Raw genomic sequence first — 25,000 nt, 5'->3', positions numbered from 1 at the left:
TTGACATCGTCAGGGTCGTCAATCTTTGCCCGGTCGTCCCAGTCCTCTGGCTTCTTCGCTTCTGGGTCCTTTATCTTCTTGGGTGGCAGAAAGTCCCAGTCTTCTTCCAGAGTGCCTGATTCCACCTTCTCGTTGTCGATTTTCACCTCATAGGTCTGGTCAGGTCTCAGGATCAGTGTGTACAGGTGAGTCAGCTCATCATCCTGCAAGGGAGACAGATTTTTAATACTCTGATGAGCAGGGTGAAGTAGTGCAGAGGGGCTTCAGATTAGGAACTTGGAGAAGCACTCAGTTTCTACAGCTGCATCACACTGGAGCAAAAGCTGGGAGAACGTTGCAACCAAACCACAGAATGGCATGTAAAATATCAAAGAGCTATACATGTTACTGCTGTGAATTGCAGGTGATGGATTTTATTTGTACAACTCTTTATTTGTTAAGTCTTGGTTTCTTAACACTTGCCTTGCACTTCACTTCCTTCTTGATCAAATGATTTTTGCCCTTGTAGTTGAAGATGACGTGGACCTTTTTCGTGCTGTAGCCACAGATGTCAGGACCTGTTGAAAACCAACATGAGTGGCGTTATCAAAACCACGGACAGACGCAACACAGGCTACATCAGCCAAACTGTCTTTCTAGTCAGAACAAGCTCTGTCATGGTAGCTCATGCTGTGCACTAGGGGGTGCTGTTGCAAACTGGTGGCGCAACACTACATAAAGCCTAACTTACATGCTTTTGGCAGCTAAACAGAGTTGAAGAGCCGATCCTGAACTCAAAACACATTAACACAGACTTCTTTGACTGTCCTCTTTCAGTATAAAAGTGGAGAGCTTCTCTAGCTAGCTCTACTGTGGTCGGCAGTGTAGTCCTAAATCTAAAAGCACTGGATTGCCACTAAAACATTGGTTTTCTTAAACAAGAAGGATTACTTTTGAAGAGCTATCTTGGAAGCTCACTGTCACTGCAGCAGCAGCTGCTGCTTCACTGTATGCCATTCTGGGAAGAGCTTTGTTTGTGCCTTTGTCAGCATTTTTAGCCTTCTTAAAACAAGTAGCTTGTAACAGAAGTTCCTAATGCTCTTTTCATTGCATCAAGACGACTCCTGATGGAATCAGACAGTTGTGCGGGAGGCGGGAGTCATGTGACTTTGCACGCCTGTTATGCGGTTCCACTGCTACACCACTGGCTGGGTTCCACCTTCAGAGATGTTACAAAGTGAAAATCTCAGAGGGCGGGCTTACCAAACATAATGTAGTACTGGGATTCCCCGTGCATGTCCTCTTGATCCTGGTCTGCAGGGAAGACCTTGACGTAGCCACCCCCGCAGTCGATCTTCTGCGCGTGTTTCACTGTGAACTGGATCACCAGGGTCTTGCCCTCATTGCTGAAGGGATCAAAACGGGACGACACAGCGTAGAACCGGGCATCCTGACTGGTCTGAAGACCTGAAAACAAAACACAACCTTGGCTTTAACTGGGATGGAAAAGAGACTCCTATTGCATAGCAGTTTCCCCCACCCAGGTGTTCACGCAAGCTTGATTAGCCACAGAGTGTTGGTAGCGAGCTCAGGTGTGTCAAACAGTAAAATCAGGAATGGATCAAACCGCTATGCAAACCGCTATGCAAATCAGCTATGCAAAGGCAGCCTGAGTCACTTGATTGGTAGAATGACCAGCATCCTGGCTCACGTCATTTGTCCCTTTACCTTTATCGTTTTCCTCATCGCCATAAAATGTCCCTGCCGTCAGTTTCCACTGCCCGTAGTCCTGCTTGTGCTTGGATACTGTCCAGCGGCTCTGCCAGGAATCTGAAACGCAGGACAAAGATCACGGTTTAGCAGCGTTGAAACAAAGGGAATGCAGTTTTTCATTATTACACAATGCAGTTGATTCCACTAACCAGTGAATCCCTTCAGCAGTTTTCACTGTGTTATAATACCAGTGTATTACAGGCTCTAGAAGCCTCGTCTGAACCATTAGCAGCCTATAGGATCACTGGAATGGCTTTCCAGCTTGTGATGGTTCGTCATGTTGAAATTCCCACACAACAGTAGCAAATAAAATAAAAAATAAAAAAATTAAATGACTTCAGATGTCATGATCATCAGTTTGTTTGTACAGGAAATAATGAATTCTGGAATCATTCAGGAAGACTTTGACCCCCCCCCCCCCCCCCCCCCCCAAAAAAAAAAAAAAAAAAAAAAACAGTCAAGTGATAAAAACCGGTGCAACGTTACTTCCTTGTTTGTTCAACAAGCGTCGGTGTAGTAATACCGGAACTTGATTCAAATTTAAAATGTGCTACAAGGAATTGTCAGCATGCACAAGAGAAAAAAACACAAAAAAACCCACTGGAAATACACTGAAGTGTGAAATTCTTCCCCCTGGCCCATTGATTCCCCCGATTCTTTCTTCATGAGTACGTTATTAAATAACTCGTTCTAGCTTTTCACTATTTTTTATGCTTTTAAGTTTCAGTTTCAATACTGATCATCAGTAGAAACGAAAAAAAAATAAATCTTCGAGATTGAGTTATTGGGTTGTAGTCTCTTTTTTGTGGCAGATTCTTATTCAAAGAGACTGTTCGGGAGATCTACGCAGCACGCTGTGGATTACCGAAACACTCTGTTTGCCCTCGTTATGCACTGTAAACAATCACACAACAATGTATTTATTTTTTCTTTTACAGGGATATACGATCACAAGTTTCAAATAATAATAATAATAATAATAATAATAATAATAATAATAATAATAATGCATTGTATGATTATTATTATTATTATTTAACCAGATTGCAGTGTAAAGTACAGTATTATAAACCAAATAAGTGAAATTAAGATTCAGAGATTAAGATTTATACTAATATTGCACTAATACTAATTATTTTGTGAGTCTTTTTCCCCAGTGTGTAATCGTGGTACGCTTTCATTTTTTTTTTTATGTTTGTTTTTAAATGAAACCACACTTTCAAGGAAACACCACGACATTACAAAATAAAACCAAGCTTTCAAATACCAAATTAATCTCTCAGGGTTTGAAGTCCAATACTTGAGAGGCATATACAGATCTGCACGCCTGCTATATTTTCATCAGTGCAAAAAAAAAAAAAAAAAAAAAAAAAAAAAAAAAAAAAAAAAGGTTTCATTTTTTTTTTTTTTAAATAAAAGCATTTCTTACCTCCATCCAAAAACTGTTCTTTAAAGTAAATGCTTAGATCGGCAGCAGCTATGGCAAAAAGCACCGAGAACAGCAATCCGGACCTCATGATCAGCCCTCAATGAAACCTGCTTTAATTCTGGCACTGCCTCTGTCTGCAACGTCACGTTTTATTGCTTGGAAATGTTCCTGCACAGATGGCTGCCGCTGATTGGTCCAGCTGACGACCAATGAGCTGAGACCACGAGTTATCCCTGGGAAGTACCTGTATTCAGATTGCAACAGAGCACGCTGACTGCACCGAGGCAATACTTAAAGCAACAGTCAACATTAAAAACAGCACACCCAAAGGTGTAATGTTTCCTACAATGCAGATTTTGCTAATAGTATTTAAAGCATTGTATTTGCATGTGTGTAAATGTTTTGTGAGAATAATGGAATTATAGTTGTGATAGGGTTATATAACTTGCCTGTGTTTTATGCTAAAACTGCTTTAAAAAAAAAAAACTCAGTTTGAAAGAAGCAGCGCAAACAACACCACGTCAGGGTGAATCCTTTTAATCCTGCATTGCATCTAAATCTTAAATAAACAAGTTAATGTGTGCAACAGCAATAATGCATTCTCAAACTGAAATTTAAACTATTTTTATATTTGAATCAAATCTATCCCACCCAGAACCACCGCACTCGTGGTCAGACATGCAGGGTTAAATTCTTATTACAGTACTTAAATGCCTTATCAGCCACCGGAAAAAAAATAAACTGAATTTAAAAATAATAATTTTCCAAGCTTTGGTAACTCTGGGGTTGATTCTTGTAATTCCTTGTTGTCTGGTCTCCCCGATGCATCGTTGAATTTTATCCCGAATGCTGAGTCTGTCCGTATTTTTAAATCTGAACTCAAAACATAGCTCTTCGATTTGGCCTTTCACTAGGGAGCGGTTTGGAGCTCTTTCAGACTCGCTGTTGATTTTTGTGAAGTGCCCATATGCATGATACTACACTGTAAAAAAAAAAATATATATATATAACGGTAAAATCAACACACACACACACACACAATTACACACACATATATATATATATATATATATATGTGTGTGTGTGTGTGTGTGTGTGTATTAATTTTACGGTAAAAAAAAAAAAAAAAAATCTTGCAGTTAGGTTGCCAGTAATATACTGTAAAAATAACAACACGAATTTACAATAAAACACTATAGAAACAAACAACTACTGAAACATAGCAAATTAACTGTTAATAAATACAGCTCACATGCTTACAGTCCTGCTGCTTTCACAGCAAGTTCACAAAGCCAATAACCGCACCTCGGATTTTCCTCATACGCTACGAGCCTACCACCATTATACTCAACATACAAATAAAACACCAATAGAGGGCTAGCCCACTCCAAGATCTAACCTGCCACAAGATGGTGACCACACAAACAGTGATCAAAACACATGAAATGGTGAGGGAACACAAAGGACATGTACATTTACATATAACTGTGCAGCCGCACAACACATTTAACACACAATAACACAAATAACACAGTTAAAACAATACTGTTTGCAATCAGCCCTGCAATGGATTCTGGGATAACATTTTTAACGTAATTAGATGCAATAGCTCCAGCATTTAACCGTGAAAAGATGTGGTCTGTTAAAACAACGGAAAATGTCTGTTTTTTAAGGAAATGTTTTTAGTATGAAGGTAAATTGCTGTTAAATTTAAGGTAAATTGTCATTTTATAAGAGAAGGCAATTTACCTTCACTGTTTACCATAATTTTACCGTTGAATTTACGGACATGTTTTACAGTGTATAACATCTGTACGGGATGATATAGTAAAAACCTTAATAACACACATTCCGGTTTAATTAGATAGGTTTTGTGACACATGGAACTGCACCTGGTTGAGATTTCTGAGCTGAGAATAAAGAGGGATTTGCCAGGAAAGCAGCAAGGATGTGTGGCACAAGTTCTACTTTGCATCACCCTCAAATAAAACTAGCCCAACCTGAATCTTGTATTTAACACTTCTTGGGGTGAAAGAGTGACAGCGAGGCACAGACACAAGGAGACCTCTACTTTGAAGCCACTTCCATTTTATTTAATCATGCTTTACAATGCCAAGGTATTTTATTTTGCCATTTTCACATTAATAACATTTTTAGAACCATGATATGAGGTCAGCTTCAAATCATTTGGGAGTATATTGATTTTTTTTCTTTTCTTCTGCAGATCTCTATGTGTCTAAAGCAAAAAAAATTATATCTCAGCGAAGGTTATACATTGAATTGAAAACATTCATTTGAAGAATTTTGCAAAGCACTTACATTTCTGCTTGCACCCAGCACTTTTAATGAAGGAAACCTTAAGTACAACCATCTTTAAAGATGCTGATATGATTTTTAGGTTGCAATCTGGAGCTCAAGATGGCTTCCAGCTGATGCACCTCAATCTCTTTTGTTTCAGCAGGTTTGAACTGTAACTTGTCAGCCCCTTCTCCGACAGTCACTGTTTTAGATCCATCGCTGTGTCCTAATACTGCGCCAGTGGGAGGCTGATGATCTGGGCAACAATAAGCCATCCACACAAACTCGGGTACAGCCACTCTGCGCGCTGTATTATCTGGAATCCACTTCTCCACCTGGTAAGGGATGACTCCGCTCACAACATGACATTTGTTGTTTAAAAGACCTAGAATTTTGTTTTCTGCATTTCTCCACTGTTCCTGATTAAATCCACGAGGCTGGGGTGGAGCGTTTGTCACCGTGAATGTAGAAGCCTTGCTAGATTTACTCCCCATGTAGCTGTTAGGATTTAAATGCCCTCTTGTATATTTCACATTTTGGTACACTTTATTATAATCAATTTCTACTGGTTGGCTTTGCTTGACGATTGGATCATCTTTGACTTTGCTGTCTATTTGCTGCATGTTTCCTTTTTGACTTGGGTCAGCAAGCTGAAATACAAACAGAGACACAGTTAAGTGACTTAATCTGCAGAGGCAATGTACTGCAATCCCACTGCACTCAAACAAAAATGAAATGACATTCTAAATATAATTGAGTGTATAGTAAACCTTGTTAAATCTATGGCAAATACTTTTAAACCTTTGTTTTTACAGTGCAGGTTAAAAGCTGGTTATAGCAGCGATACTACATAAAAAGAGGTGTAGACCATACATGCCAACAGTCCCTATATGGTCGGGACAGTCAGGATTTCCTAGCAAATGTCCCGCGTCTCGATGCATAAGAAGAAAGTCCCGATATTTACCCATAGAAAAAAAATCATTCATTCTGCACAGCAGAGTTAGTGAAAACCACACGCTGTGCTCTTTGTGTGGCTGACACATCTGATACAAAGGGATGAAAGCTTCATTGTGTCTGTGTTTACTGTCATGCTGCTTGTGCGGTGTTGAGTTGTCTATTATTATATGATAGTGTTTTTTTCGTATGATCCCCTCCCATGTGTATGATGCATATAACACTGAAATTGCTTGATCCCCCTCAGAAAAATGTGAATAAACTTTACACTTGCTTCAAAAATACCACTAACAGTCCTAAAATATAAGAATGTGGAGAACTCAGCAAATTCATTTCAGTTTAGTGTCCTTGCTGAGCAAATCCCATTCTGGATCATACAATGAAGCAAAACCTACCTGTGGCTCATACTTCCAGTGTTCATTCGACATGTCCGTCTCTTTGTCCAAAGGATCTTTATAGTTGAACAAGGATGCTGAATACAACGGAATCCGTCGATCCTTATCGTATAGGGATGCGAAATAGTACCTGTCCCTGAAAGTCTGGCATATTCTGGCATAATTGTAACCTTCAAATCCAGTCAGCTCTTGGTTCTTATAAAAGAACTTCATGCATGGACTATTTTCAAATGTGTCAGAAGTCAAAACAGTTGCATTAACTACTGACCACAAAGTAGCCAGAGCAAGAAGTCCACAGATCAAAGAGTAAAGCATGGTTCAGATCTCAACTGGAGGGTATTTTCTTTCTCTTCTTACTCGGTTTTAGACTTGCAGGGCTTTTTATTTCAATGCTGCTCCCTGCTATCTCTCAGCCCAGTTTCACAAAAATCACGTGATCATGCTAACGGCGAGGTCTGATTGGTTGGTTTAGCAAACCTGAAATTCTTGGCACTGTGGGTCATTGATAATGCTGACTGCTTTTGTGGCTGGGTGTAGCAGACTAAGGAGATAAGGATGTTGTGCAGCAGGGAAGTGGCTGAATTGGTGCTTTTTCCAGTTAATTGTAGTGGTACTGGGAATTTAGAAGTGAGTATTTTTTCGGGATTTATGATTTATACTGTAAATTTACAGTATAATCGTAAATCTCAAAAAACTACTCACTTTAAATCTTTTGTAGTCATTTTTGTATTACTTTAGTATAAATACATGCTAATTTGGATTCATATGTTGTTGTTTTTTTACTTTATGTGAACAAAAAGACACAAAAGCGCCCGTTTTCTCACTGGAAATAGTGATATTTTGAAATTTACCTGTCCTGGTCACAAAAGCAAAGTTTGTAGGGAATAATAGCCATTTTCTATACTTTTGAGGCATAAGCAATTAGGAAATAACACTTACTACCCAGGAACAAAAATTGTGTTACACAGTGTTATTTGTTCTTCATCTGCATTAAATGTGGATAGCTTGGCCCACCCAATCAAAATTCAATATAAAAGGTAACATTCATTCAGAATTTGGCTTTATAACAATTTAGTGTCCCATAGTTTTTATGTATTTGATAGCCTACTATAATTAAGCAATAATTGCTTTGTTTTAGTGATTATCTTTATCACTGCGGTATCAGAAATATTTAACCATTTTATATTGCTGGGGTGGTTTTCAGATTTCAAACTAAATATTTTGACCTTGGAGGACCTCGTGCCAGCAATTTTGGGAGAAACAGAGAAACCAGAAGAAAAACAGGAAAAGGTGCAGTAAATGAACATCTAGTCATAGTTATTCTTGTAAAAACGTAAAGGTTCAAAGTGAACTTCAAGTAACTGTGCTTTTTACTTCCAGACAAAATCCAGTAAGACCATTAACACTGCAGACAGCAAAGGACCACAGGCCTTTTCTCAGCCAGCGAATCAAGTGGGTGGCAATGCTGAATACGAGAGCGAGCTCCAGACAGACTCCAAAAAGACAATCGGTGAAATCTCAGAATGTCTAAACAATTACTGTCCAGCCAGCGTGGTCCAGGAAGCGTCTGAAAGGTCTCAAAGAGAGACGTGGAGACAACAGTCTGGGTCCTCAGCCGAGGAGAGGGCTAGGAGGAGAGGGCGCACAGAATCTGATCCCTCCCGGTTGTACCCAGGCAGACCAGAAGGGGGTCGCTCCAGCATTGACTCCTCGTACTCAAGGGCTTCCACACATTTAAGTCTGTCTCCGTCTGGCACAGTCACACCAACCCCTCACAAAGGGAGATCGAGCAAGCACGGGACTGTCAGAGGCAGGAGTGCAGACACAAGCCCCTGCATTAGCCTACAACTGGTCCAGTGGTGGATAACGTTTTTCTTTTTTATTATTCTTTATACCCACATGGTTAGTTTTATTATGCAGTACTAAGCTTCCTTTGATTCCTCGGTGTGGTCTCTATTCATATGCTTTATTTTCTGCCCTGTCTTATTTTGTCTACTCGAGTGTTTCTAGTAGGCATTAACCCTGTTCACCACACCTCTTCTGTCTCTACGGCATGGCAGTATTGGGTCCATCCATTGCAGCAACATATATGCAAGCCATGTTGTTGATGCACTAGAAGGTAAAATAAGACGATATAGATTTAAATATTTTAAAATCTGACTCTAATACCACGATAGAGGAAGACAAGGTTGCGTGGTCATCGATTCTTCGAACATTGGTGACGATCAGATTTTTTTTTTTTTGCTCCAGCTCTAAAGGCCTACAGTCCTGCAGTCTTTGCTTTAAATGACATGCTGAAGCAACACTTGGCTTTGACAAGGCAAGTTGCAGAGTCAAACCCCGTATCTTCGCACTTCTCTGCTTGAATCACTTGGACCAGAAAACTACCACTATACAACTTTAGAGGTCACTAAAGAGGTAAGTGAATGGGAGGGTGTTCGCATACACCTAGATCTCAATTGCACTGCCCCTAAACACACTACAAGAAGTCAAGATTTCTGGTGTGTATGTAACTATTTTAACATGTTGGATTTTAAACCCAATACACAGTTGTTTAATGTTACTGTCCAGAGGATGAAATCAATGCATGTGTCTAACTTGAGATTTGTAATTTCTTGTTTTAATAGTTTATACGTAGTTGCAGGCCCCCACCTCTAACTACAGAAGAGGCTTTGGAAGAGGTGCTTCAGGATATGAGGGAGTATTATTACATGTGAACGCAAGCAGGACTCTACAGAAGAGACGGAAACAGCCTGGGAGATTTATTTTGATTTCTAAAGTGAATGACGAACAAACTCATCTTGTAACAAACAGCTTTGAAATGTGAAATATGGTACATTTGCCATAATTTTTATATGTACCAATCCAGATGAACTGAAAACACAACACATTTCCCGTGGAAAAAGGAAGAGTTAATTGCATCCTTTGACAGTAATGTGAACTGCAACAAGAAACATGAAATTCAAAAATCACATGTCTTTCATTCAAGTTGGCTTTTATGGTTAACAGACAATAAATCGCAGTTACCTAAACAAAGTGGCCCAAAATGTTTTATGTAACTTGTTCAAATGGACTCAGTGGTAAAGTAATACATCAGTATTATACTGAATATATAAAAAACACACAACACATTTGTCTGTCTATTTTTCTTAGTACTCCCTTTCTAAAATCTGGGGTGTGGAAAGGGGACTGAACAACAAAAAACTTCCTCAGCTTGCTGTAAGTAAACATTTTCTAAAAACAGATGTTTGTGTTCAGTAAACAACAACAAAAAAAGGCCATTCTTTCCGAACGCTGAACAGAGAAGTGTGTGACCCGGTCGCTGAGTTCAAGAGGTCACTGCTACTCTTGGGTCGGGGGGTCTGGAGGATCCTGGGGCACCGGGACTACGTTAGGGAAGAAAAAAAAAAACACAACAGGATTGGGATTACTTTCACATCTCAAAACAATAGGCATTTAACAGTGAGTGAGAAAAACAAACATAACAGGTCAGCTCTACTGGTGACATTTCCATACTTGAGTGGCTAACTGGTTAACAAGGTGGCAAGCCTCATACTGCTAATAAAAAAAAGAGGTTAATGACATATCTTAAGTTTCTTTGCTGAGCAGTAATAGACTGTGTGTTGAAAGCATACACAACTAAGTAAGGCTATTAAGAGAGTGCTCAAAATGTTTGAGATGTTCCTTTTGTTATCTGTAAACCCCCCTCAAGCAAAGAACAGATAGATCTTCAGCAAACCTACAAGGTTATCATTAGATTTAGGAAGCACATTACTGCATGGAAGTCTGGCCTCTAATTAGTCTTCAAACACATTCATTTACCTTCATCCCTCGCCTTCATCCGTGCAATGAATGAATAGCTTTTGTTTCTTCTGTAGTTCTCGTAAGGATCGTCGAGGGTCACCCCCACTCCTTTGTACTGGTCCCATTTGTCCCGCACATCTCCTCCTTTAATTGGGTCCTGGATTCCTTGCTCCTTGACCCCCAGCCCACCAGAACCACTCCAGCCTAGTATCACAACAAAACAAAAAAAAATTACAAATCGAATCCGAAACATTCCAATCTAATTATCATTAATAAATAACAAAACCAACGGTAATTATTCCCACCATTTGTCTGCACAATAAGCAATTCTCAAAACAAAACGAGGAGTATGAATCCTTACCCATCTTCATCAACATCTGGTGTCCTTTGTTCTCTTCTCCCAGCCTCTGATCTGGTATCAGGGTGGCAGGAGCAGCACCAAGGCCAGAGGTGGAACTACAAATCGGATTAAAAAAAAAAAAAAAAACACAACGGTCGCGTACAAATAATAGATCAAGGGAATGCAGACTAGATAAGGGCTCTCCAGAACTTTAAAAACAAAGCAAAGAAAAGGCAATCAGGTCTATCTGCCCCTTTCACGCTTTCTGGAATGTACAGAGCTTAAATCATTCAAAACTTCTCAGCTGCTTACGGTGGAGTTGGGCTGCGTGACTTGGACCTCTTCTTCTTCTTCTTCTTCTCTGGAGAGAGGGACCGAGAACGAGACCCAGATCTGGATTGAGAGCCGCTGCGGGAGGACCGGGAGCCACTCCTGCTCCTGCAATTCAAAACGAAACAAACATATGCAGTCACAAAACATGTCTACCTGCAACAGCACACTGCTGTAGCATCTTAAATAAAAAGCGTATTAAAAGTTGAAGCTGTCTTGCAGCTCCAGCATGTATACTAAAGATAGCTGTAAACTGTTGCAGCCAGAAGAACACCTTGGAATGACTCGACTACGTGTATGAAATCAATCCTTACCTGGATCGCGAGCGAGAGTAGGACCTGGAGCGAGAACGGGATCGGGAGCGAGACCCAGAGGAGGAGCGCGAAGACTTGGAAGATCTGGAGCTGGACTGGGAGGAAGATCTCTCCCGGCTTCGGGATCGGCTGTGCGAGAGGCTGGCTCGAGCACTGAGGGGAGGGAACAGCAGGCCAGTTACACTGCAGGTCGCTAGACATGCTTATTTATAAAAGGCTGTTCCCCTGTGATGCCACAAAGACCTCCCGTCTCAACAGCAAATCAGGCAAGATTCAAGCTTGCTGAAAAGGAGGTGAACTTTATAATCGGCACACATCTTACCTGTTTCGTTTCTCCTGCCCTTTTTTCCTTCTCGCTCTCATTTTAGCTCTAAAGAATTCATAAAGACCGTTCTGTTCCCAGCCCTCACTGCAAGAAAACAGGACAAAAACACTTCATAGATACAATCATGTATATTGTAAAATCTACATCTGGAAAGTTAATGCCTGTACATAGATCTATCAGCTTCTCAATTCAGTTTTTGCTTGGTTGCATACACATTAAATTATCCCTTATAGAAAGGAATGCATTTGTAATTTTTTTTTTTTTTTTTAAACTATACTTGGTTAACAGGATTTTAGGTTTTCAACTTACTAAGTCTGTAACCTGCAAGGCTGAAATGCTACACCCACACTGCACCTGCTTTGAATGCCATTGTTCTGCAATGTCGCAGTGGCGTTACCTGTTCCTCGGTCTGTCGTGCGACGGGGGGCTGTAGAATGCCTCGACAGCAGCTAGGAGCCGATCACTGGGGGGCATGGGCGGCGGGAGGCGGATATCTTTGGGATCCAAGGACTTGTAATCATGGTCTTCAAGCTGGTTAAAAAAAAAGAGGGGTGTTCAAGTCATCCTTTTCAAACTTAGACTGTAGATTGGTGGTCCAGTGGTTAAAGGAAGGGGCTTGTTACCAGGAGGATGTCGTTCATTCTTAGCCCCTACCTCACTGTGTGACCCTGAGCAAGTCACTAACCTCCTTGTGCTGTGGCCTTTGGATAAGATGTAGAAACGAGGTCCTATTGGAAGTGACTCTGCAGCTGCAGTTGTGATGCATAATTCACCCCCTAGTGTCTAAGTCGCTTTGGATAAAAGCGTCTGCTAAATGACTAATTAATAATAATAATAATAATAATAATAACAACAACTTACTTGGCACCCTCACTTGTTGGTTACAACTAGACAGATTTAGTGGGACTATTGTGATAATAAAGATTTATAAAAAAAAATAACTGCAGTTTTGGTAACCTCGCTACAAAAAAAAATACATCATTGCAATCCAAGGTGCAAAGAAGGGCAACTATGCTGACTTAATGACTTGAGCTATGAGGGAAGGTTAGAATAATTAAATCTCTTCAGCCTAGAAAAAAAAAGTAGGACAAGAGGAGGATTGATTGAAGTCTTTAAATTCATAAATGGTCTAGATAAAGTTAACCCAAGACACGACTTCAAATTTAGCACAGAGAAAAGAACAAGAGGGCATTAGTGGAAGCTGAGTAAAAGTAAGATTAGAACAGAAGGGAGGAAGCACTTTTTTACACAGAGAATTATAAATGCATGGAAAAGCCGACCGGGTAAAGGATCTAAAACACCGGGAACCTTAAAAAACCACTAGATTCTGTGCTTTCAAATGAGCTCCCCCCAGTAGGAGTGAATGGTGTGCTATCAAGGGACTAGCCTTGAGTCAGAATGGCCGTTTCTCATTCCCAACCTTTTCTTAATGTTCTAACTGCAAGCACAACCCTGCCTACCTTTACAAGAGGAGCCATGAGCCCAGCTGGCAGATCAAAGTAGGGAACGTTGGGCACCAAGCTGGGGTCATCGTGGTTTACGTGAGCAGGGCCCTGGCGTCTCATGTGAGGAGGCTGCCCATTAAACCCGTGGGGTGGCGGCCCCCCAAAGTCGGGGTGCGTGGGCCCGCCCCAGGGGGGGTGCTCCCCAATCCCTGGGGGAGGGATTCTGTGTCCAGGGTGATGGTGCGGTGGACCCAATTCTGAAAAGATAACAAGAGAGGGCTGTTGGTTAAAGAATCTAGTGTTTACCTACCAGAACATTTTTCCCTGCAGAGAGATTAGCTCCAGGATAGCACTTAGTCATGTTAAGGTGGACGTGTGGACTCTGAACAAGCAGCGTCCGTATATATGCAATGCTGTTCTGTTTGCAGACGGTGGAGTTCAGATTTGGAAGCAAACGTGAACAGCATACAGGATTGCGATAGAATGCAATGGACAGCTCGAAATGCAGCATGTCATCAGATATACAGGGACAATGGCCAGGATTGGTGGGGTGTCCTTACCTCCAGGGAAGTCTCCCTGCGGATAGTCGAAGCGATGCGGAAGGTAGGGGGGCCTGTCGAAGTGATGGCGGGGAGGGAAGTCGTCCTGCATGAAGCGCGGTGGGAAGCGGGTGAAGTTGTGCGGATGGGGCGGCTGGTTGAACTGGGGGGGCTGCTGGTGGGGTGGAAAGGGGCCTCGGAAGTGTTGGGGCCGCTGCATTCGGAAGGGGGCTTCCCGCTGCCCCCAAGGCGGCTGGTCCGGCTGGTTGTTCCAGGGGGTATCATACTGGCTGCTCCAGCTGGAGTCGGACTGGCTGCTCCAGGGAGTGGCCTCACGCTGGCTGTTCCAGTTGGGGTCTCGCTGCTCGTTCCACAGCCCCTCATGGCTGTTCCACGGAGGGCACGGTGGGGGGGCCTGTGAAGGTGGGAATGGAGGCTGCTCAAACGGCTTGGAAAAAACAAAAACAAAGAATAGATAAATAAAAAGCATTATTTGTATTTTATCCCAAACCCAAAGCACTTTGTTTTTCACATGGATCTTTATATAGTTACATAGTTTCACATGGATCTTTATAAAGTTACATAGTTTCACATGGATTTATTATAGTCTCCATGTTTTACTCTGGGACAGTAACAGGTTGTGCTGTAAGAAGATGTGAGGTATGCACTGGTTGTTGCTGCTGCTGCGGTCCCCAGGCTGCCATGGTGTGAGGCGGGTCGAACCAGTTCGGCTTGGACGTTGGTATGGGATCGCCGGGCGCTCGGGGTGCTGTGGACGCAGCTCCTGGATCCTGTGCCCCAGCCTCGGCAGAATCATACTCCCCAGAAACTGGCAGGGCTGCTTTGGCATCACCTGAGGACATTCAACAAGCTTGATCAGGAGTCCTTCCACTTATTTACTACTTCTCTTTCTCAAAAAATTTCTCCGTAAAACCTCAGCTGCAGGCACCGTTTTCAAGTGTGTTCTCGGGAATGCATGGAAAAGTTTGGACTTTTAAAAGTTTTTTTTTTATTTGTACTAATACACACACAAACAAATACTGGAGTTAGAAATCTAGAAATATATCAGAAACTTTTGTTATTTGTTTCTCAGTTCTTGTTTTTTTCTACTCGTTTTGTAACCAGACGATTATTGACAGGTCTCTGGGTTATTGACGGGTAACAGGGGCGGCTCACCTGGTTGCCTTGCTGCAGCAGATCCTGGAGTGGCTGGTCTCACCTCGCTCTCCGCTACTCCCAGCTGTGCAGCCGCCACCACCTGCTGCTGCTGCTTTATACTGCTAACAAATTCTTCATGCTGCGTTTTCAGAGTCTGAATCTGCTGCTGAAAGGCCAACTGAACAGGCTGCACGACTGCAGCGTACTCGGTGATTAGTGAAGCCTGCAGTGAGAAAAAAAAAAACAGTTAAAAAAATGAAATAAATAAATGGATTCTCCTGCTGAAGTATAATATGGTCCACTAATATACTGATCTAGCAAAACATGCACATCCAGTAGGATAACGTTTCAGGTCTACAGACTTGCATATGCCAACGCAAGAAACTGAGCCCAGAAGGTGGTTCTTCTGAAGACGCTGTTGTATGTGGATCGTGTGACTCACCTGGTACTGTCCCAGTCCCAGAGCTGGACTCTGCAGCTGCTGGATTGTAGCCTCGTCAAAGTAACCATTCTTTTCCCAGAGATGCAAGAGCTGGACAGAAAGAAAACCGGTCACAAAAAAATTGAAATCCATTTCACACACAAACATATTTTATATATATATAAAATAACTTACTCTTGCAATTTTCTGCTGCTTGTCCACTTCCACTGCCAGGAAGCTGGTGCAATAGATGGGAACCACCACCTTCTGCAGGGCTGCAAGGAGGTCTCGCTGCTGCTTCCTCTGGCTAGTTAAACAAACAATCGTGAATCAAGTACTGCACAGCAAAACTGTACTGATCTGCTTTTACCAGCCAAAGCAGATGTGTTTGTTTTCAACAGAGGGTACAACACCTAGAATAGGCAGCTACTTATTAACAAGTCCCTGAAAATGAATTATTACTGGATCCTCAACTGAAGCACTATTACACAACTATTATGCTATTGTGATTATGCTATGTGTGCATAATATATATATTATGCTGTTGCATATATATATATTATATTTTTTTAATTCTAACTTGCTGCATCTTTATATATATATATTTTTTTTTTTTTTTAACTTGCTGCATCTTATCATCCTGTATTTTAGTCATATAATTTGCACTACTGTATTTCACTACAAAAGGTCAACGAAAGTGGTTGAATGGCTCTCCCCCAGCGCAAGCATCTTGTAAAATGCACAACGCATGGGTCCTCACCAGTGATGCAGAACATCATTCATGAGATAGATGAGATGCAGGCGAAGCTCGAAGTGTGCCCCCTCCACTGTGATGCGGTTGCGGAGGTGCCCCACCATCAGCTCGCAGTGCTGCGGAGTTTTGGCGTTGTTAAACATCCAGTTCTTTCCAGCCTTACAAGAGAAGACAAGAAATACACCCGTTAGAATCCCAAGCTGAAACACAACCCCATTGGCTTGGGGTATTAGGATAGGGTGCGGCTATTTTAACTGCTGTAAAAACCGGACATATGTGCGTCAACTTCATTTTGCAGCTGTCTTACTATGGGCAAATTTAAAGCAACAAACGATTGTGCATGTCAACTGTACATAGACTGTATATAAACTAAATTGAGGGATTCTGCAGCGTGTACATATTTTGCAGATTTTTAATTAAAAATGTAGTGAATATTTCTTGACAGCACTATTAACCCAAGGTGATAAGAAAAAAAAAAAAAAAAAAAATTTAAATCTCCTACTGTAGGTGATTCTCAAACAGGTTTAGCTTCCCTGACCGCTGGAAACGGTGACTCAGAACGCCACCCCCAATCCTTCACCTAATACTTACTGAAATGGCATCTTTAGTGCAGGTGTCAATGATTGGCTGCAGCAAGCTGTCGAATTCACTCATGTCCAGCTGAGTCTCCAGCAGCAGTTTCTGTGTCAGCTGCTCCGTCGCCAGGGCAATCGCAGCGCTCACTTGGGGGGGGGGGTGGGAGTCCTGGGGGGGGGGGGGGGGGGGGGGGGGGGGGGGAAACAAGGGGGGGGGGGGGGGGGGGGGGGGGGGGGGGGGGGGGGGGAAATACAAGCAGCACAATTCAAAGAACGGTTCCTTCTAATTTATCAAAATGCCGTTTTTCTAGTCAGTTTTGTAAAGCAACTAGTTATGCAAAATATGCATGAATACAAACTGTATTTATGTAATCTGATTCCATTACATTTAGACTTAACTTTTGCGGTTAACAAAATTAGCGCAAGTTATCATAACAACATAGTTAAAGAGAACATTGAAATGACGGGAAGATAACTGTTCTACCTGGCGGAGGGTGTGCAGATGCTGCTCTTGTTGTTGCAGGTTCCACTGGCTTTGCTGGATGAGCTCTTCCAGGGATGGAGAGGCTGCTGCAAGGGGCGGAGGAGCCATGGTCTGCAATGGGGGCTGGGGCTCTGGGGCGTCCTGCTGCTTACAATGCACTGGGGGGGGGGTAGACACGGGACAAATTAATTGAGAACATTATGCTTGCTGCAAAACCACATCGCTTTCCATCAAACATACAGAAATCAAGAGCACAAGAGAGGCAAAACAAAAAGTCACCAATACAAGATGCAACACAGCTTTATTACAATAGTAGAGGAAGGTCACACGGCGCCAGCGTTTTCCATTTTATCATTAGCTTTCACCTGCGTTTTTACCATTTGCCACAGCAGTTACCTTTCAGTTTTCAATTCCGTTTTGGAGGCAGCTCTCCCACTATCGCAGATCAAGCCTGCAGCTTTTGCCAGTCATTGGCAAAATAAATATGAAAAATAACAGGAGGCTTTCCCATTGCAGAGAGTTTGAAAATATAATTGCTAAGCATAACATTCTAATAAATACCTTCCAACTTATACTCGTCACAATCGTGTCTAGTAGAATCTACAGGGGGAAAAAGACACCTTTAATACAGCGCACTATCGTAAGACAGAAAGATTAGTAGGGAGAGGCGCTCGCTCTGAATTTGTCAGGAAATTCTGGAACAGTATTGTCTGCTTTATATTTGCCATACTGCCAGTTTTGCTTTAGCCCTGAATCTATATAATGTAGTTGGATGGGACAGACTTGTACTCCGCACTGCACACTTTTACAGCACATTTGTGTTTTTTTATATAAACATACGTGGCTGTTGCTCGAAGGCAAGTTTGTATCTGTAGTAGTTGAAAAATTCCCCTCCGAAAAGAAAAGAGAATTTGGGGTTCTCTTTCTGCTTCTCCATAGTCATCTTCTCAAATTCAGGCCCGTTACGAGCCACGAACTGAGCAAGCTTGTCAATGACATTCCTCAGCTCCTGATCTGTGAATAGAATTAAGAGAAAATGGTAAGGGTTGGAAAAAACAACACATAAAAAAGCATGCATGTACTGTATTGGGACCTGCCCAGCACCAGCTTTTAACTAAATCTACTAGGGTAACAGGAGTGGAAATAAGACTCCTATTGCATGGCAGTTTCACCCATTCCAGGTTTTACTAGCTGATTAGCCCCAGTGTGCAGGTAACAAGCTCAGCTGTGTCTTATTAAACTCGTAGTAAAACCAGGAACTGATCACACTACTATGTAATAGGAGTCTTATTCCCACCCCTGGGTTAATGTATAACTTTCTCAACGCTCACCATTAAACAATATTCCCACAAGCCACTATTATTTTCTGCAGGTAGTTTGGTTTTCTAGACTTTGTGGCTATGGTGAAGTCCGTTCAACCTGTCATCACAGCTTCATTTCCTGTGCAACAGTTATTAGAACCCCTGCATGAAACGTTCATGTCGGACACTGCTTTGTTTGACTCGCTGTTATGTTCTATGCAACATGCGAGCATGTACTAGGACTGCGCAAAATAAGCAACCACAAACACGCAAGCTAGGCTGGACAGCAGCATGATTTACAGACATTTTAATAATTAACAGAACCAATTGATACATAGGCAGATATTTTTGACAAACGGTACTCGATGTTTCAATACAGTGACAATAAAAGGATGCACGGTTCGGTCGCAGCTCTACGGCAACACGAACTAAACCACAGTCGGTGCGTATTTCAATACACAAACTATGGTGAGAGATCCCGGTGAACGGGCCCACGCCACTGGGTGCTGGGACATTCTGCCCTGCTCATGTTTTCAACACTTACCCTCCGGGGGAGCGGGCACCTCCATTGCTGCTTAAGCCAGGATTCAGAAACTTCCTTCACTGCAAAAAATATTAATATTTGTCTACAGAATCGAAGACCTCCCCGCAACTACACAACACGCCGGAAACGTGTCCGCTAACGATCCACAATGTACTTATTTACGACTGAATTAAAAAGGTCACTAAGGTTTGCTGCTGCCCACTACTGGACTGGATGTTTCTCAGCAAAGAAATGTACTGCTTGTTCGTGGAAATATGGTTAGATTTTTGTTATTATGAGAAATAAAAACCCCTTATTGTTCACTTCGTGTATGTGTAGCCGTATTAAGTAATCACACGCTGGCTGCACGCTTTTTTTTCTGTTTGTTATGTGGTGGATAAGGATGTAAACAGAATTAACACAGCGATGCAAAGCAATGTCAGGATGCACAAGGGCAGACACTTCAGTGAAAGGTGAGAGTCCTGGGAAACTCCTGTTGAAATAATAAAAGATAAAAACAGAAATGTAGAAATTTGGGGGGGGGGGGGGGGGGGGGGGGGGGGGGGGGGGGGGGGGGGGGGGGGGGGGGGGGGGGGGGGGGGGGGGGGGGGGGGTGGGGGGCACGATTTATTGATCAGGGAACTGGCGTTACCAGGATCATGTGACCGTTTTCTTTATTCGACGCAATCCCCGTTGAGCGCATGCGCCGGGCGGGAACCCGAGCTGTGCGCACGCGCAGTGCCGGTGTACAGTGCACGCGCAGCGCGCTCGCCCTCTCCTCGCTTCTTGCAGCGCCGGGCGGATAAAGCGCCATTTTGTTGTGGCTTGTGCGTTTTGAACGGGTTTTGTGCTTTATTATTTCTCCCACCACCCCCCTCGCAAGAATGACGGAGAATATGTCTGTGGCTGACCCGGTTTCAGCCGCGGTTCCGGAGGTTCGCAAGTTGGCCGAGCTGAGAGTGATCGACCTGAAAGCCGAGCTGAAGAAACGAAACTTGGAGAGCAACGGGAACAAGAGCGCTCTGTCGGAGAGGCTGAAGAAGGTACCTGCGCGCATGAGGGCCGCTTTTTGTTTGTTTTTTTTCCCCGGCGCTTTTGCTCATTTAAACATCACGTTTTTAATAAACTCGGAAGATATTAATAATTAAAATGCAATCTGTGGCATTTTCCACATAAAACAAACGCAAAAAACCCTGTACCAATTACATACGTCATGATACATTATTACAAATATTGCATTGAAAAAACCGATAGAGGACATCTGAGAGGCCGAATAGGATAGAGGCCCGGCTTATCCTATGCAATATATATATATTAATATATAGATTATACTATATATATATATATATATATATATATATATATATATATATATATAGTGTGCAATGTATTGCATGTTATGATGTGAGTTAATTTTAGCCATTTTATGAGAACCGCAGGAGGATTGGATTCGAAATCCGACTGAATAGAATAGACTGAAAAGGCCGCCATTGCCCGTTGTTGTCTCTAGCCAGGTCGATCAGATCGGCGAATACCCAAGAATCATAATAACGAGCTTGATTGGAAGCAAAAATTATTATATATATATATTTATATATACACACACATGTATAGTAGTATTAACGTGTAGTATTTCTACAAGTGTAGTGCGCTGAAGAGGTAATTTAATATAGTATGCGTCCGCCCTGGCACGGGAAATATGCCGACTTGTATGTGTCAGCTGTTGCGGTAGTATACAGTGTTTGCCTAGCGGTGTTGCTCGTGTTAATTTGTTAATGTTTTGTATTTTGTTTAGGCTATTGAAGAGGAAGGTGGAAACCCTGACGAGATAGTAATTGCAGTCGACGCAGTTGTGAAGAAGACTCCCAAACGAGCTAGCAAGGGTGAGTAGCAATCAAGGGCCCACTTATGGGTTTTTACGCCCGGGAAATATGGCGATTTGGAGGGAAGCAGGTGGGGGTCAGATCCAAAAAATGATGCTGTTTTGCAAACTGCCTCTAAATTAAATCAACATTCCAAAGAGTGCCAGACCAAAGATTTGCTTAAACAAACTAGAAAAAGTACACGACGTTTATTCCTCGCAACGCTTTACAAACACGTGTTATCTGGATGTGCTGTCTTGTATTTAATGGTTTTGTAAGTGATTATAAATAACACTTCAATGCAATATCCACAGTTATACAAAATGTGACCTGTAGATCTGGCAGCAATGAGATATTAAGTACTAGGTACTAGTACATAAAACTAGGGCTGTTTCAATTTAAGATTAATCGGACAAATTAACTCGAGTTGATCACAGATCTTTAACAATTTAATCGTGCATTAAGTGCATTCTGGTTAGAGAGAAATGCGTGCAGCTATTTAGGCAAGTGCTGATTTGAAGTGAGCTCTCTTCTCTGAAGTGGTAGGACACTGGTTTTAAGCTTGAATGTAAAGTTGTGTGAAAGTCGTAATTGTATTGTTTTGCACAAGGATTGCTGATAGTGTGCTAAGAATTGTAATGTTTGTATAGGTTGATTTAAATGATTCAGGCATGTGTCTGCAAAGACTCTGCTGTGCATTGTGACCAGTTGTGGTTAATCCATCTTGGGGCATTTATCCTGGTCAACATAATAAACTGTTGAGTTAGTGTTTTTTGTTTCTGTGTTCTTGCATTGCCAATAGTTTTGCTGTTTAGGGGTTACGCCAGAATGTTTAAACAGTACAATGGATGGAAAGGTAACATTTGTCACATTTACTAACAGATAATTCAACAGTGTTTTAAAAAGACAATTCCCATTGGGCGTATTTTTTTTAGGGTATTAAGTATTGCCACGCAGGACAGCCGCTACAAGAGCAATACCTTTATTAAAAATGTGCACAGATTAATCAACCAATGCCCGTAAATTAACCGATCAAAATTGAATCGAGGGACAGCCCTACTTAACTCTTGCTGTACTGAACTACAATTTTTACATTGTTAGATTTCCATTCTTAATTAATTAATGGCTTTTTAGGGAGGAAGCTGGAAGATGAAGGAGCTGAAGATATTACTATGGAAGAAGATTCAGGAGATGGACAGGTAAGATTTGTAGTAGCCAAACAAACACTTGTATTTGGCTGTTTGGGAGCTGTGGGATTTGCATTGCAAAATTGATTAAACTGTACAAAAATGACTTCAGAGCTTGAAGCGTTTTGGACTGTCTAGAATTTGAGTGCATTTGAGGTTTAGTTATACCTAAAGAAATTGGACAAAGCTTAAAAGCAAACCAGACTGTCAGTAAACTTGATACATTTTTTTCTAACAATTGCTTGATTTTTGCTTTTCTCCAGGAAGACATAGAAGCAAGTTTAGAAAACATGCAAGATATGGATATACTTGACATGAACGTCCTTGATGAAGCTGAGATTGACAATGGTATTTTGATTCATTGTGATGAATATGATGCTGATCAGGTCCTGGACTCTCTTTCTGCTGCTGTGGAGGCAGAAGATGCAAAGACTCCAAAGAGCCCCTCCAAAGAGAATGAGCCTGCTTCCATCCCAGGAGTGGAACCAGAACTGGCTAGTGACTGTGTGAAGGTGTGCATCACTTGTTATCCAGTAGTAAAGGTCGTCTCTTTTGAACTAGTCATAGTTAAAACCAAGGTGCATCTATTTGTCCATATACAAATGTTCTGTTTTTCTAGGGTGGTTCTTCCGACCTTTTCTGTGTCCTGTGTTTTGAAAATGACTGGAGGGTGTTGCATTAATGTTGCAACTTGTCTCTAATCCTAAAATATTTCATTTATAGGAGGAAGTTGGTGGCGGCGTCTCAGTTGAAGATGATGATTTGCTGTCTGAACAGCCCAAACAGGTTTGCATTTAATTCCCTTATTTTTGCAAGTTTGTAACTGCGACTAGAACACAAAGTATGCTCTTACATGCTTTAGATTGGACCTCTCAAGCATGTGATTACAAGCAGTGTTGTTTTGAGCTTCTGTTGATGTACGGGTTTATTTATCCTTTATGTTCCTTTCCAACAGGAATGTGAAGACCACACTGCGGAAACAGGTACTGTTAAAGATAACTAACCGTTTTCCTACAGAGTCTTGCCAAACATTTTCTTAACTTTGGTGTATTTGCGAACAGTCGTTTCCAGTGACAGAGACTGGAAATCTAAAGCAAATTTCTGGAACTGGGTAGCAAGTCATAAACTGACCCCTTGATTCCATTTTTGGCTTTTTTATTTGTTTGCGTCAGTGTTGCACGCTTAATTGTATAGTAAATTCTTTACTTGTCCAAAAATGTATTTGCGTAATAGCCGATTTTTAAACTTGGTAATATAAAGTGACTCCAGGGCCAGTGATTAAGTGGCACACAGTTACTGTGTTAGATGAGATCTTCAGGTAGTTGTTGCAGATGCTGTCCAGTGTTTTTAGGTAACCCTAAATGAAGAATGAGAAGCCAGAAGAGAAGACTGGAAGCTTGCATTTTGGAATTGGTTTATGAAAATGCAACTCGCAGGCACTATTTAGGACTATTTAAACAGTGTTCATCTGGGAGATACCATTCCTTTTGAATTCAATACTGCAAAGGAATTCTTTCTAAGCAACCACCTCTTCTGCGTCGCCATGGACACTAAAGCCACACGACTTCGTATTGATTTGAAGATGTTCCACGTCGCTGGAGCATGTCTGGTCACCTTGGCTTTCTGCAGTTTAGGGCTCATTCTTGTTGTGGACCAGGGGACATAATACTTTTGATGTAGTATTTTTAAAGTTAGTTTCGGTATTTTGTGTGCCTCTCTTTGGTTTTCCAGTCTCTGGCTACAATTTAAAAAAACGGTCATGTCCTGTGGCATCCATACCAGTTCCACATTGATGATTGCTGTGTTTCAGTAATTAAACTATGTGCCATTCTATTCCTGTTAAATCCGTAGAAAATGAGAAAGTAGCTGGGTCTTGTAAATCTGAGCCACTTAAAGAAGACCCACAGGAGCAGCCGCCTGCGCAAGACTCGACCGCCTCTGAGACGGCGCAAAAAGTTGTGGAGGACGACCATGTTTCAGTTACCGTTCAGGCAGAGGACGCCCTTGCTCTCGATTCAGAAAGCGAAACTCGTGACAAAGAAAAAGCCGACTCTGAGCTGGTTGTTACTGATTTAAAGGACGTAGATAATCAAAATGTTGAAGAGAAAATGGACACAGAAGCTGTATCCGCAGGAAACATCCAAGATATTAACTTAAGCGTACAGGATTCAGAACAAACTGATAAAGAAATTACCATTGCGTCCGAAAAAGAATCAAAATCGGAAGTTGACAAGAACAAGGAAGAAGCAGAGAAGACAGAAGAGAACCTGAATACTGGTGACTCGGCAGCTACGAAAGAGTCCTCTTCTGTTGAGGGCGCTGATCAGAAACAGAGGTTTGTTGTTTTCTAAATTCTAGAACAATCGCTGTCTTTGTTTCGTTGGCTCTTAAAACAAAGTTCTGTGCATAGCAGGTCAAATTGGTTGAGTCATCCTTTCTCTAATTTTTATCTTGTTTTTACTTTTTTAAGAAGAGAGTAAACAGTTGCGTTCTTTGGCCTTTGTTTTAAAACAAAATTGCTTTATGACCTGAAGTGTATTTCCGGTAGTTTATTAAGTTTGCTATTAAGTGTTGCTGCTAATCTGTGTGTTCTGGCACATTCTGCGTGCTGTAGTACTGTAGTTTAAATACCCAAAGCTGTTTTAAGGTAGGTATTCCAAAGCTTAGCTTTTTTTTTTTTATCCTGAAACAAATCTTTTCACTTAAAATATTTTAATACTATTATTTTTCTGTTTTTAGCTCTGACAAGGAGGAAAAAGATACTAGTACTCAGTCAAAAGATGAGAAAGGTAAGTTGCTAATGATTTAAT

General features: G+C 41.6%; 4 protein-coding genes across 7 annotated transcripts in view; 1 reads left to right on the top strand and 3 right to left on the bottom strand.

The window, feature by feature from the left end:
* Positions 1 to 3,313, bottom strand: part of LOC121301531 (calreticulin-like) — a 5,130-nt gene extending 1,817 nt beyond the window's left edge. Inside the window, exons 1-5 of the mRNA XM_041231015.1 lie at positions 3,182 to 3,313; positions 1,708 to 1,809; positions 1,243 to 1,446; positions 463 to 557; positions 1 to 203 (exon numbers count right to left, since the gene is read on the bottom strand). Coding sequence (XP_041086949.1) covers positions 1 to 203; positions 463 to 557; positions 1,243 to 1,446; positions 1,708 to 1,809; positions 3,182 to 3,269 — 692 coding nt within the window. The 5' untranslated portion in view covers positions 3,270 to 3,313. The remainder of the gene's footprint in view (positions 204 to 462; positions 558 to 1,242; positions 1,447 to 1,707; positions 1,810 to 3,181) is intronic.
* Positions 3,314 to 5,264: 1,951 nt separating this feature from the next.
* LOC121301540 (endonuclease domain-containing 1 protein-like) lies at positions 5,265 to 7,218 on the bottom strand. The gene is made up of 2 exons (XM_041231028.1): positions 6,829 to 7,218; positions 5,265 to 6,129 (listed from the first exon to the last, which is right to left on the bottom strand). The coding sequence occupies exons 1-2, from the start codon at positions 7,141 to 7,143 to the stop codon at positions 5,539 to 5,541; spliced, it is 906 nt and encodes a 301-aa protein (XP_041086962.1). The 5' UTR covers positions 7,144 to 7,218; the 3' UTR covers positions 5,265 to 5,538.
* Positions 7,219 to 9,575: 2,357 nt separating this feature from the next.
* On the bottom strand, positions 9,576 to 19,322 carry LOC121301466 (calcium homeostasis endoplasmic reticulum protein-like). 4 transcript variants are annotated; one of them, XM_041230901.1, is made up of 19 exons: positions 19,163 to 19,321; positions 18,158 to 18,331; positions 17,879 to 17,917; positions 17,315 to 17,475; positions 16,850 to 16,984; positions 16,265 to 16,416; positions 15,700 to 15,811; positions 15,526 to 15,615; positions 15,102 to 15,306; positions 14,594 to 14,778; positions 13,947 to 14,373; positions 13,402 to 13,643; positions 12,339 to 12,472; positions 11,939 to 12,025; positions 11,617 to 11,769; positions 11,285 to 11,410; positions 10,994 to 11,088; positions 10,651 to 10,836; positions 9,576 to 10,214 (listed from the first exon to the last, which is right to left on the bottom strand). In XM_041230901.1, exons 1-19 carry the CDS (start codon positions 19,185 to 19,187, stop codon positions 10,171 to 10,173), a joined length of 2,772 nt encoding a protein of 923 aa, XP_041086835.1. In that variant the 5' UTR covers positions 19,188 to 19,321; the 3' UTR covers positions 9,576 to 10,170. The 4 variants fall into 4 exon arrangements, with proteins under 4 accessions (XP_041086835.1, XP_041086837.1, XP_041086836.1 ...); XM_041230903.1 differs by lacking the exon at positions 17,879 to 17,917; XM_041230902.1 differs by lacking the exon at positions 9,576 to 10,214 and having other exon boundaries at positions 10,643 to 10,836; positions 19,163 to 19,322.
* A 556-nt stretch (positions 19,323 to 19,878) lies between these two features.
* LOC121301191 (scaffold attachment factor B1-like) lies at positions 19,879 to 24,999 on the top strand. The gene is made up of 8 exons (XM_041230333.1): positions 19,879 to 20,184; positions 20,937 to 21,024; positions 22,138 to 22,202; positions 22,454 to 22,702; positions 22,914 to 22,976; positions 23,146 to 23,173; positions 24,042 to 24,525; positions 24,930 to 24,999. The coding sequence occupies exons 1-8, from the start codon at positions 20,026 to 20,028 to the stop codon at positions 24,997 to 24,999; spliced, it is 1,206 nt and encodes a 401-aa protein (XP_041086267.1). The 5' UTR covers positions 19,879 to 20,025.
* The last annotated feature ends 1 nt before the right edge of the window (position 25,000 follows it).

This window comes from Polyodon spathula, chromosome 27 (genome assembly GCF_017654505.1).
Source record: "Polyodon spathula isolate WHYD16114869_AA chromosome 27, ASM1765450v1, whole genome shotgun sequence".
NCBI classification, from domain to species: Eukaryota; Metazoa; Chordata; class Actinopteri; order Acipenseriformes; family Polyodontidae; genus Polyodon; species Polyodon spathula.
The sequence above is the reverse complement of the archived record's forward strand: the minus strand, read 5'-3'. Positions and strand labels throughout refer to the sequence as shown.